We start from the raw sequence: 14,500 nt of genomic DNA on the forward strand, positions 1-14,500 counted from the left end.
TATGTGAACAATTCAAGCTACTAACTAACACCCCAATAGTATCGGCTTGCTCAAGAGATGGAACCATTCTGTGAATGCAGCGCTGATGTGCAATGATACTTCCTGGACTATCACCCTTCCGATAGTTCTCCTGGGCTTAAGAATGACATATAAGCAAGATTTGGTCATAAGTAAAACTTCATACGGTGCCATATGTAGTTTTACTTATGATCGAAACAGTCTTATGTCTGTTGAAGTTACTTTATTTTATTTTATTGATTGTGACGCAACCGCTGGGCTAAGACTTTTTCATTTTTAAAAGCTTATGACTTCTGAAGAAGGCTATATTATTATAGTTGAAACCATGGTCAAGATGTAGTATAAACATATTTTGTGCAACAGTGGGCTGTTTCTCATTCAAAAGAAATAGGATCGTTTCAGCAGTTGCCAGAGAGCGCCAGATAACAGGCGTCACTGCGGTTGCGCAACTTAGACGACGCAGGAAGCCCGTATGTTCATACAAGTAAAATATTAAAAGATCTTACATTACATCATGAAAGAAACAAGACATTACGAGGATACTCTGAGAGCATCAGAATTTCGTGAGCCATACTAAAATGCATAATTCGGATTAAAGTGCACATTCATATGTAAATTTTCTTGGAGTACCAGTACTGTATCATCTCATGTTTGGTTCTTTATTATAGCATACTGCCATACATGCTAGAAGATGAAAGCGTGCACTTGAAATGTAGCGAATAGCTGAAATTAACCAATAGTGTAGGAGTAAACACTTCGTTTCAAATAAAATGACTGCCTCAGCCGAAAAGATTAATAAAAGCCAAATTTATTTAGCACACTGACAAATATAACTTCATTGTTCTGCAAGGCGATTAATGCTTGACTGTCAGAAAGGTGGAAACAAAATAAAATCTGAAACTAATAACATATTCCAGGCTTTCATAATTATGTCAATGTATTTTTAATTTGGTTGGTAGCTCCTGGTCATGGAAATCCGTTTTGTTTTCGTTTGACAAATGAACAATCGATGAAGAGGAAACAGCAAAATCGCTAAAAGTAACTACGGGTGATGCGGAGACTACCCACCTCCCAACTACAATTCAGACTGCTCTCTGCATCAGTTCCCAACAATGATGCCATATTTCAGGATGGTAATGGACCCATTCACATAGCCAGGACAGTAAAATTGTGATATGAGGAGCATGCAACTGAACTGCAGTGTCTTCCCTGGCCAGCACAGTCCCTGGACATTAACATTATCAAACTTTCATGGGCAGTATTGGAGTGCAGACTCCAGAGCACATTTTCCACCTTCCTCGAAACTTCAGGAATTAGAAGAGGTTCTGATAGAAAAGTGGCCTAATATACCACTGGAGACTATACAATCATTAAATGGCAGTACTCCAAGAAGAATCACAGCTGAATTACGGGCAAGGTTGGATTAAAAGGGAGGGAAAGGGACCAAACTACAAGGTCATCAGTCCCTTGTTCCAAATAAAACAATGCCACAAGTGTGAGAATAAAACAAACAAGACAGACAACTCAAAACGGAATGAAAGGAAAAATCACAAGAACGATGAAGGACAACAAACGTGTAAATGGATAAAAGAGCACCAGGAAACCACAGAAACACAAGAAACAGGATGAAGAGATTAAAACAACAAAGTAGATTATCATGGCTGGGTGACCATGAGAATAAAAAAGGACAAGCCGGCCACTCTGAAAAACATTAAAACCTCCACCTTAGAAGCACTAGGGTGGAGGACATAGGGACAACGGACATGCACTAAAACTTAGATCAAATGATAAAACCCACCCTCAAGAATAAAACATAAAACTAAATCAGCTGATGAGGCATTATCAGATAAAAATCAGTGGCAACATGTCTGGTAACCCAAGATTTCGCTGCTGGGCAGTCAAAGTGGGACAGTGCACCAGAATATGGGCCACTGTCAACCGGGTACCACACCGACACTGAGGCGGGTCTTCACGGGGCAGGAGGTAACTGTGAGTCGCCCAAGCGTGGCCAATGCGAAGCTGGCAGAGGACGACTGATTCCCTGCAAGAGTCCCACATGGAAGACTTCCACACATTCGTATTCTCCTTAATGACATGCAGTTTGCTGTGTGTACTATTATGCCATTCTGTCTCCCAAAGCCAAAAAACCCTACAGCGTAAGTCAGAACACAGGTCAGGTTCAGAGATGCCCATCTCCAGAAGCGGTTTCCGAGTAGCCTGTTTGGCCAGCCTGTCGGCAAGTTCGTTGCCTGGGATGCCGACATGTTCTAGAGTCCAAACAAACACCACTGAACAACGGGACCGGTGCAGGGCATTGATGAACACTTGGATGGACGCTACCAAAGGATGGCGAGGGTAGCACTGGTTATAGCTTGTAGGCTGCACAAGGAGTCAGTACACGGAAAAAACGATTCCCTTGGGCGTGAACGGATTTACTGAAGTGCATGATAGATGGCCACCATCCCTGCAGTGAATACACTGCAGCCATTGGGCAAGGAATGCTATTCAAAATGTCCTCTGTAGACATAGGCGAAATCAACATGACTATCAGCCATCGAGCCGTCGGTGTAAAACACTTCAGAGCCCTGGAACACGTCAAGAATCAAGAGGAGGTGACAGCGGAGAGCAGCAGGAGGAACCGAGCCCTTAGGTTCATGCGAATGGTCCAGACAAATCTGCGGCCTAGGTGCACACCGTGGAGGTGTATGCAGATGGACCTGGATGGGCGGTGGTAAAGGGAAGGACTCAGGTTCAGGTAGAAGGGATTGCACGCAAACCACAGTCGTTAGCCCTGACCTGGACCGCCGATGCGGGAGATGAACTGCCGTTGGTGGAAAAAGAGATAGTAACCACGAATGTGTGCAACATAACTGGCGAGCAGTTGTGCACGTTGGATCCGTAATGAAGGGACTCCAGCCTCCACCAGGACACCGGTTACCAGACTCGTTCTAAAAGCTCCCATCGCTAGGCGAACACCACAGTGGTGCACTGGGTCAAGTAAATGCAATGCTGAGGGCACCACCGAACCATTAACAAGGCTCCCATAATCAAGACGGGATTGAACAAGGGCTTTGTAGAGCTGCAGCACAGTAGAGTGATCTGTACCCCAGTTGGTGTTGCTCAGGCAGCGGAGGGCATTGAGGTGCTGCCAGCACTTCTGCTTAAGGTGATGAAGCTGAGGTAACCAAGTCAATCAAGTGTCAAAAACCAGTCCTAAGAATCGATATGTCTCCACTACAATGGGTGAATTGTCATGAAGGTAAAGTTCTGGTTCCAGATGAATAATGGAAAAACGCTGACAGAAGTGCATGACACGTGACTTAGTGGCCAAAAACTGCAGGCCGTGGGTAACAGCCCATGATTGCACCTTGTGGATAACTCCCTGTAGGGGAGCAACAGCAACAGCAGTACTGGTGGAGCAGTACAAAATGCTGAAGTTGCCTGCATACAGAGAGGGTGAGGTAGACGGCCCTACAGCTGCTGCTAGACCATTAATGGCCACTAAAAATAATGATACACTCAATACAAAGCCCTGCAGGACCCCATTCTCCTGGATATGGGGGTAACTATGGGAGGCAACAACTTGCACACGGGAAGTATGGAGCGAAAGGAAATTCTGGATAAAAATCGGGAGCCAGTCTCGGAGACCCAATTCGTATAATGTGGCACGGATACAGTATCGCCAGGAGGTGTCATATGCTTTGGGTAGATCAAAAAATACGGCAAAAAGGTGTTTTCATCTGGAAAAGGCCATTCGGATGGGAGACTCGTGGGACACATGATTATCAGTGGTAGAGCGCTCCTGGCAGAAGCCACCCTGACATGGAGCTAGTAGGCCATGTGACTCCAGGACCCAACCCAACTGCTGACACACCATTCGTTCCAGCAGTTTACAAGAAACGTTGGTGAGGCTGATGGGCCGATAGCTATCCACATCAAGCAGGTTTTTACCAGGTTTGTGCACTGGAACAATGGTGCTCTCCAGCCATTGTGATTGAAAGACGCCATCACATCAGATCCAGTTGAAGATGACAAGGAGATGGCGTTTGTAGTCAGACAAGAGATGTTTAATCATCTGACTGTGGATCCGATCTGGCCCAGGAGCTGTGCTGGGGCAATGTGCAAGTGTGCTGAGGAGCTCCCACTCCATAAATGGGGTGTTGTAGGGTTCACTGTGGCATGTAGTGAACGAGAGGACTTCCCTATCCATCTTGCGTTTGAGGGTGCGAAAGGCTGGGGGCTAGTTCTCTGACACAGAGGCTCGAGCACAGTGCTCGGCTAAGTTCTCAGCAATCGCGTTTGTGTCAGTACATAGCAGGCTATGTACTTACAATACTTGGGAAGGTGACATATGGCACCCAATGGTCGACATGTCCCTCTCCCAACACTCCTGTTTCCATTGTATTATAATTTGGCAAACACGGGCATGGAGCAGCTTAAAGGCTGTCAGATGCTCTAGGGAAGGGTGTCACTCATGTCACTGTAGAGCTCGCCGACACACTGCAATTGCATCAGCGACATCCGGCGACCACCAAGGTACTGTTTTTCACTGGGGGCACCCTAAAGAGTGAGGGATTGCGTTTTTTGCTGCAGAAACAATTGTGGTAGTCACCTCCTCAATCATCATATCGACGTTACCATGTGGGGGAGAGTCCCTGGTGACATCAGAGGTGAAAGTTTCCCAGTCTGCCTTGTTTAAAGCCCATCTGGGCAGGCATCCGTGGGCCTAACACTGGGGCAGTGACAGGAAGATGGGAGAAGTCCTGAGCTGAAAATTGATAAATCAGTGGCTGAGTAATTACTTCGAGCCACACTGAAATGTGTGGTGGCCCCAGTATTTAAGAGGCAGAGGTCAAACTAGGACAGTAAAGTTTCAACATCCCTGCCTCGGCCAGTAAACATGTAGTCACCTCACAAGGGGTTATGGGTATTAAAATATCCCAAAAGTAGGAAAGGTTTAGGGAGTTGATCAATCAGTGCAGCTAATACATTCAGAGGTACTGCACCATCTGGAGGAAGATATACATTGCAGACTATTATTTCCTGCATTGTCCATATTCTGACAGCCACAGCTTCAAGAGGGGTTTGAAGGGGCACAGTTTCACTACAGACTAAGTTTAGTACATATACGCAAACTCCACCTGACACACTATTACATTAACTATGGTTCCTGTAATATCCCTTATAGCCATGGTGGGAAGGGGTCCACATTGCCAGGAACCAGGTTTCCTGGAAGGCAATGCAGAAAGCAGGTGTAAAGCTTAACAGCTGCCATAGCTCAGACAGGTGGTGGAAAAAACTGCCACAATTCCATTGGAGGATGACATAGTGAGACTGGAAAGGCATGGAACATTCAATGAGGAAGTTTACGCCTCAGGGTCACCTGCTGCCACCGACTTTTTGCCTGAGCAGTCTACATCCATTGTGTTTGAGGATCCGGCGAGATCCAGGTCCTCAGCAGACAGCAGAATCTCCACCCTTTCCTCGACGCAGAGCTTGTAGATAGTGTTGGTGTGGGTGCCACACCAAGTTTCTTGTTCTTTGGGATGGTCTTTTTCGATTTCTTGCGCTGTAGCATGGGTTTTCCTGGCTGGGAGGACTTCACTAAATCAGTCTCCGGGACTGAGGATGGGCGCGAAGCCCTACGACCAGCTGCTTTTGGGCTCTTCAGCAACTGGCAGGTCCACCTTTCACACTAGCAGAAACCTGGGAAGGGAGTGACCTAAGGGACCCTTTCCTAGCGAGAGGAGCCAAAGAAGCCTGATGATTCTCTGGCTCAGAAGTGGGGACTGAAATCTCCAATGGTTTGGGGGTGTTGCTCCTGAAGTACGTGGTGCAGGAGCAACAGGGAGGGAAGTGCCCCCCACCATCAAGGGGGCAAGTGTAGTCTCCCAGTTCTGAGGAGCAACATGAATTCAAGGAACTGATGGGGCAACAACTATCCTCGTAGCCACGGCGTATGAGGAGGTCATAGCCACAAGATGTAGGCACTCAAATTTCCTTTTAGCCTCAGTGTATGTCAGTCGGTCCAGGGTCTCATATTCTATGATTTTCCTCTCTTTCTGTAAAATCTTACAGTCTGGTGAGCAAGATGAATGATGCTCTCTGCAGTTGACACAGATGGGAGGCGGGGCAATGGAGTATTGGGTTGGGATGGACATCCACAACCTCTACAGGTGGGGCTGTAAGTACAGCGGAAAGACATAAGGCCGAACTTCCATCACTTAAAGCACCGCATCGAGGCAGTGATATATGGCTTGACATCACAGCAGTAGACCATCACCTTGCCCTTCTCGGGCAACGTGTTACCCTCGAAGGCCAAGATGAAGGCACCGGTGGCAACCTGGTTATCCCTCAGACCCCGATGGACGTGCCAGCTGAAATGAACACCTTGCTGCTCTAAATTGGCATGCAGCTCATCGTCAGACTGATATAGAAAGTCCCTGTGGAATATAATACCCTGGACCATATTTAAGCTCTTATGAGGTGTGATGGCACCAGGAAATCCCCCAACCTGCCACAAGCGCGTAATGCCCGTGACTGGGTAGAGGATGCAGTTTTTATCAAAACTGACCTCCACCTCCCCAAACTTGTCCTCCAAATGTTCGACAAAAAACTGATGCTTCATGCACATGAAAGATTACCCATCAACTCTTGTACATACGAGGTACCGGGGCAAATAATCTTCACTGCCATCCTCAGCCTGGCATTCCTCCCATGGTGTGGCCACGGAGAGGAATGACTTGGGGTCATATTTCTTAGCATTAAAGTTCGACTTTGCCCGTTTAGAGACTGCTGGCAGCGGACCACCAGCAAGAGATGACGTACTATGCTTCATGGTGTGTCATCCGCTGTGATGCCACGCACTCCGACCAGGGGCCCTCACCACAGGTGCTACCCAGCCACAGCAAATGCCACCTGGCAGGATGGCCATTGTCAGGAGTCCTGATGCCCCAGAGTGACGCATCTACTCCTTGGCATACGTGGGGAGTTAACAGCGCAGGTATCAGCAGCGTGATCCCTGTATTGACAGAAAGCTACAACCAACAGGGTACATGGCGGCCCCATCACAACAGACTGGCTACCGTGCTGGAAATGAAATGGTCATTATTGGCACAGAAAATGACACTGCATAGTGCATGGAGGATGGTGGAAAATGCACCCAGGAATGTGGCCTCACCCAAAAGATGGAGAATGGGCAGTACTGCAATGCGACGATGAGAAAGTGGGCTTAAGGTCTCAATGCACAAAGGACACGATGCACCATATAAGGCGCCCTTCCCCAATTGGCTCGCTCTTCGGGAAAATTTTGAAAAATGGAGGTCAAACCCAACAGGGGACGATCACATAAAGGACAAAAAATGTGAGACTCTTTTTAGTCTCCTCTTATGACAAGTAGGAATATCTCGGGCATATTCTAACCCCCAGACCCACAGGGGGATGAATTACAGGCAAATGGGGGTTCATCTCCTTATTAATAAACTATTCCCAAGCGAGTTCAGGTATTCACGTTATTTTGCCCATCCCCTGTATATTGCCTGCAACAATAAATCCCAAATAGATGAGCATAATTTCTTTTTGGTTTCCTATAAAATTTGTCTTTATTCAGTTAAAACATTGTTTTGAGTGAACAATTCAATTCATTCTCCCTAAATAAAAAGTAGTTGAAGAAATTGGTTTTCGAAGAGTCATGTTATCTACACATTTGATCAAACTTCATGTAGTAAGGCACATGTATAGTAGGAGCTGTCACGCCTCAGGGGTGAAGTTAACATTAGGATGAGTTAAAAGTGTTCTTGACAATTATATTTTGGAGGTGCTAGTTTTATGACATTAGTCAGTAATAGTGGTTTCAGTTTTTGTGTGGGTTTTGCAATTCTTGTGAAAGACAAGACGATACCTTTACCAAAATCACAGCTGCACCACAATCAACTTGAGAACAATGCAAAGTATGATCCGCCATGCTAAACTTGCACGACAGCCATACGACAGCACTTCTGCCAGAGGGATGATTTTGTTAAAATATGTTTGTAAGACCAAAATTTGTAAAGCCACAATGACAATCACTTTTAAGACAGAGGTAATGGTGCACAGATGTAAGTATGCTTAAAAATGTTCAACAACAACAACAACAACTATTACTATCACAGTTTAAAGGCACCTTGCGTTTCTCTCTCGTAAATTGTACCAATTACTCTGAGTAGAAGCAAAGCTTAACTTGACCTGCGCATAAGAATGACAATCAAAAATTATCACATGATTAGAAGTTGAACCATATCTTTTACCTGCAGTACCAAAAAGCCTTTGAGTAAATTCTTAATATGCTGTTGACAAACTACTGTAACACTTATAATGCCCATGATACAAACCAATCAAGTTTCCAGAAAGTTGAAACACGGTAACTGCATTAATTAAAGTTATAGACAATGTGGAACAAGCCATGGACAGATGCAAAGTGACTATTTTGAGACAGCTCAATCTCAACAACATGTTTGATTTCCATATCATATTTTTGAAAATAAAGCCCTTTAATTTTTCAAGCAGTACACTCAGTGTGCAACAGGAACCTGAAAAGCATTCATTGTTGGATCTGATGAGTCTACATGCAAAAGTGTTCAAAAAGTTCCTCAGAGGTTTGGCCTTCGATCCACTGCTAATCTCCCTAACATTGATATATTAAATGTGTTACATTCTTACAACCATTATTTAAAAGTGTTACATAAGTGCTAATCCTAATAGTGTCACTTCTGTGTTATCAAGTATGAATGATGACCATTATTGTCTTCAAGAGGTACAAAACTGGGTCTCAAACTAAACACTAAGATACCAAAACTGATCATCAAAGTTCATCACTGAATATTTTTGTGAAGCAATTCCACTTACACTCTCACTGTTCCACTACTTTACCAAATTAACAAAATACCTTACATTTCTCGATGAGCACATAGTTTTAACAGCACAGGCTGTCATAGTTAGCATGAAATTTCTCTAGCCTATACCAACTTCAAAAATGTTTTCACACAAAATAAAAACTAATAAACTCTTCAGTTCTGCTTTGTCTCTAGGGCTGTGATATTTATCCAATACTAGGCAAACAGCGAATATACCACACTTGAGCTACCCATGAATTCTTGAGCAAGGTACGTATTAACATTTGGTTATTTCATGATGTTAGTCTTATCATTCTCAGTCAGGCTGCATCTGACTGGATAATATGTGGTGTTTTCTTCATTGAATTCTTTGTCATCAGTCTCTTACATGTATCTCCTCACCTATCAAATATAAGGAATGATAAAGTTTTGGTTTGAAGCCCATACAGACCAGAATCAATGTGTGAATCAGGCAAAATTGCCATGAGCATTGTGGTAATCACAGTTCCAACACACCAGGTTAAATATAACAGTTTGGTAAAACACTGTCCTGGTGCATAGAGATGTCTGTAACTGCCTGCTGCACATCCTCATTCGACAAGGATTGTTGACCCTTCACAACATTTTTTAAGGTACCAAAGACTTGATAATCACATGGGAAGAGATCAGGACTACAGGCTGGATGCTCCAGAGTCTCCCTTGCAGTTTTCCTCAACGTTTCGCCGTAATTGCATACATGTTTTTCATTTTCCAATGAATGCCTACTGCTGTCTGACCTTTGGCAGCCAAGAAAAGAACCCCATCATGTTGGTCTTGCTTGGATACTCTTGATAAGAAAGTCACCATAGTTCATTTCTTTCTCATTTTCTGCATGCATGTTGGAAGGCACAAATGCCACACTATTTCTTGCCTACATAACGGTGCTTTATATAAGCCTACATGCGTCAAGTTGGGTTACATTGCATACACACTGCAGCAATGCCCTCAAAAGGAAACTTCTTGATCGCCCCTTATACCTATCAATACTTCATAATTGCAGTACTTCTGATATGCACGTACGTAATAACCTGTGCATGACCAACTGATGTTGCGTTCTTCCTGTCACTGGAGTAGCTGCCAATTTTATCCCATTATTTCTTGCTCTTCTACCAGAATAATTAACTAATTCCCTTGATTTTATTATTTCGGAATTGTTGCCATGCCTTTCTTATAATATATTACACTTCCACCAAATATAAGTGATATTATGACAGAAACTATAAATATAATTTGTAACTCTTCTATCATTCATACAGCACTGTCAACTGTAAGGGAAATATTTAAGGATTAGATTTAAGAGATGACCGAAGTCTTTAGTTTTGCCAGGTTTAATATATGTATCCATAATTAAGTAAGGCAAATAATTAAGAAATTATGAGAGGAGAGATTTGCTATTAATGAGTCAACATTAGCATTTTTAATGTTTGTAGTTCAGCAATGAAGCTTGAACTGTTAATACTGCAACAATGAAATAAAGTGTGGAGATATATTTACCATCTCAGCTCTTTCTGCATAGATTTGTCGCTCTAATTTGGTGAATTCTCTTAGCTCCTCATACTCCTTTTGAAGTTCTTGTAGGTTAGCCCGTATAATGTGTGGAGGAGTTGCCGCTGTCTCTGAGCAACTAGATATTTCACTGAAACAATAAAATGAACTGAAAGGAATGTTTACACATATTTCATAAGCTGCTCTTTCAGTAAGAGCACTAGAACTGAAAGGTGTTTCACCCTTGACAGTATCCTTGGGAAATTGTCATCTCATTTACTTCAGACTGGTGTGCCAGTAGTAATAGCTCACAGCACTATCAATAAACTCAATAAGAAACTTCACTAAGAATTGTTACTAAATTGGCTAAGCAAATCTGTTGCTCAACATCAGTACTGCTACTGGTTATTTTAGCCTGTGTATTACAGAAAGGTTGACCCAAAATGCTATTTTTTTCTGCTGAAGCATGGCCGTGTTTATCAAGGTACATGAACTAGCAGAACAATCAATGTTGGAGATCTGATAATTTTTTTATCATTCGTAGCAGGAGTCTCTGCACAACACGGAAACAGGAATAAGCTGTGCAATAATTGCCACTCTTTTTCCATCAAGCTGTAACATCCAAGAATCATGAAAACAATATAATCCAGTGTGTGTACATAGGTTTTCCTGGCGAATATGCTTCTTAAAAGTCTCTCAGGCAAGCAGCAGGACTGATTTATCATTTTAGAATGAATTTTTTATGGCATTAATTGATATCATCAGGTTACTCTTGCTGACTGACATCATAGTCCAGTGTGTGTGATATATACATTGGTTGTCCCCCACCCCCCATCCACTGACTCTGTGTATGGACACTGTGATGTGCTGTCCACAGTGGTGGTGTAGCTTGTGCTTGGGAATCGAGAGGTGATCGTCAGTCTGCACTCCACCTTCTGCTGTGTTTGGAGAATTTCCAGTACCAGAGCCCACACTTGACTGTGTTGAAATCTATTGGCCTTGTTGACAAGGTTCTCATGTAGCCAGATTTAAACAGTCTCCTTGTACACACAGACTCAATAGTGGAACGTGTTTTGCAGAATTTTTATATCTTCATATTTCATTTTGTGGTTGGCTTCAATGTAATGTTCTGCAACTGGTGATTTTATGGGCTGCTGGTGGTTGGTGTGCCATTTGTATGTTCTGTGTACCTTTCTTCAAATGCTATGTAATACACTTCCTGGAGCCCCTGGTTGCCTTTTACTGTCCCTAAAAGTGATTTGGTCTCTACTGATAGTTGGTATACACATCTGATATTTTGTCTTCATAAAATCCTATCAATTTTTCTAGATACGTTATCTGCATACGTAATGTAGTATATCTTTTTTGGTTGGTCTTCATTGGGTGCCAACTGGGATCTAGTCTTTTGGTTGAAGGCACATCAAATTTGACAGCTGCTATAGTTTTTTTTTTTTTTTTTTTTTTTTTTTTTTTCTGGAACAAGTCTTTGAGGTGGTCCAGTTTTTCTGGTTTTAGGCTTTCTTCATCTGAGACTGCATGAACTCAGTAGACCAGCATGTTTAGCACTCCTTACTTTTGTGACAGTTGATGATATCTAGAGGCGTGGAAGTACTAGTCCGTGTGGGATTTCTTCTGATAAATGCTGTGTCCCAGAGTTCCATCCAGTTTTTTCTGCACCAGAACATCTAATAATGGCAGCTAACTGTTTTGTTCCACCAACATGGTGACTTGTTTTTCAAGTCTTAGAAGAAATCACTGCAAAAACGAATTCATGGCATCCAGATATTGATGGCTCCAGTTGTGGAAGTACCTAAGTATCTGACTTTATATACCGTATTTACTCGAATCTAAGCCGCACCTGAAAAATGAGACTCGAAATCAAGGAAAAAAAAATTTCCCGAATCTAAGCCGCACCTGAAATTTGAGACTCGAAATTCAAGGGGAGAGAAAAGTTTTATGCCACACCTCCAAATCGAAACAAAGTTGGTCCATTGTAATATGAGACACAATTTAGGTCGAATGAATGACAATACAGCTATAGTAGTTTGGTTCGAGTCGTAAGCTTAGCAGTTAAGCTTTACCACGTAGCCATTGCTATGCGTCAGGCGCTCCGTCCGTATTTATACGGGTACCCTTCCTTTTTCACGTGCTTCGTCTGGTTTGAATCGATTGCCTATTTTGCTTTGATCTGATAAGTGCCGTTTTGTTTGTTATAGGTGTTTGCGTCACTCTTAAGCTGAAAATGCATTACTGTACTGTGTCATGCATTGTTTGTCGCATTCTGATAGTGCGTGTTTACGGCCTGTCGCGGCTCGCGGCATGTCTTGTTTTTGTGCGCGCTACCGCCGCGTACAATTAAAACAAAAAAGAGAGGAATCGTCTCATTAGCGAAACAATGGCAAGAGACTGCTATTTGTTGTTACTTACACTGCTGCTTTCTTTGATAATGATCAACAAGAATCAAATAATAGACTGCGTATGACAGAACATGTTCTGAACGAGAGTTAGGCAAAAATTTTTCTCTGATTGAAAATCTTTGCGGCCGCTTCTTTATTACATCAAATTCTGCACAGAAATTAGAGTCATCTTAGATTTAAAAATCTAGTAACTTGCCGTGCTTCATTTCAGACTGTATCATTATTAGGCATAAGAATAATACGAATATAAACATGACACGATACGTATATTCTTCCGCGTTTGCTGTTGTCTCACTCTAGTTTCGTAGTTTATTAGGCAGACAGGATTTAAATGAGATAGCAGCAAACACGAAAGAATACATGGCAAAATGTTTATATTCGTATTATTCTTATGGTGAAGCGAATACTGTATGTGATTCAAATTTCATCAGGTTCCTATTAGCAACCATCTCTTCTCACAGATAGGAAAAAATTCAGAACGTGGAGTTGGCCATATTGACAAACATCCCAAACAGTCTTGCCAGTCAGATTTTCGTAGTACACTGAAATTGTGCTACATTGGAAGATGAACAATACGGAATTTGTATTTACTTCGTTGGATAATGTATGAAAATGTAGTGGTCGAAACTCACGGCGGAGAAAAAAAACTCTTCTTCCACTTTTTTTTTTAAATTTATTTACTGACGCAGAGGTTTTGGCGCCAGTATTTATCTTTGTGCCTACAAAGCATGCCTGTGTCGCGCTACATATATTCGACGGCAGAAGTTAGTTGTGGCGGCACATACCAACATTTTTCATAAATTCCGCTTGCTTTGCACTCGATTCTAAGCCGCAGGCGGTTTTTTGGATTAGGAAAACCGGAAAAAAAGTGCGGCTTAGATTCGAGTAAATACGGTATGGAGTGCATAGTAGCCTTAGGATGGCATTAATGAGATGCCAAAACTGGCTGTCTACATAAAAAAAACTCCTTGAAACATACAGCTGTTCGATGATTTTCCTTCATAAATATCATCAACATATCTGTAAAAGACTGTTGGTTTAATGGTGCTGAGTCTAATGCCTGGTCTTCAAAGACTTGCATGTACATACTGGCAACCAGAAGTGACAAGCAATGTCCGTTAAAAAGAAAATGTGAGGACATGAGCACGAAATTGAATAGTTTGGGTGAATGAGGACTCACTTCTTTTCAATAAGAAATCACAAAATGAAATACAAAGACACAAAATTTCTGCAAAACACATCCCACTACTAGGACTGTGTATACAAGGAGTATATCTAAATCTAGCCACATGAGCATCTCATCAACAAGGACAATGTATTTTAAGTTAGCCAAGCATGGGCTCTGCACTGAAAATTCTCCAAACAGAGCAGAAACAGAACACCAAGCACGGTGAAGGCAGAGTGCAGACTGAGAATCGCCACTCGATTCCCTGTCCATACACAGGGTCAGTGGAAGTTAGTGGTGACTGGTATATACATCAAACCTACTGATCCAGGATGCCAGTCAGCAGGAGTAACCTCATAATGATGGCACATTATGCCATTGAAAATTCATTCTACAATGATCAATCACAATCCAGCTGCATGACCAAGAGACTTTCAAGCAATGTGCTCCAACCTTTCCAGTGAATTAACAACTAATAAAGAGATCTGTAGTTATTTCATGGAAGA

At 42.7% G+C, this 14,500-nt stretch overlaps 1 protein-coding gene across 1 annotated transcript in view; it reads right to left on the minus strand.

The window, feature by feature from the left end:
• Positions 1-14,500, minus strand: part of LOC126190741 (uncharacterized) — a 261,362-nt gene that overhangs the window by 79,584 nt on the left and 167,278 nt on the right. Inside the window, exon 11 of the mRNA XM_049931235.1 lies at positions 10,422-10,563. Within this exon, the coding sequence (XP_049787192.1) occupies positions 10,422-10,563 (142 nt within the window). The remainder of the gene's footprint in view (positions 1-10,421; positions 10,564-14,500) is intronic.

Source organism: Schistocerca cancellata, chromosome 6 (genome assembly GCF_023864275.1).
Source record: "Schistocerca cancellata isolate TAMUIC-IGC-003103 chromosome 6, iqSchCanc2.1, whole genome shotgun sequence".
Lineage (NCBI taxonomy): Eukaryota > Metazoa > Arthropoda > Insecta > Orthoptera > Acrididae > Schistocerca > Schistocerca cancellata.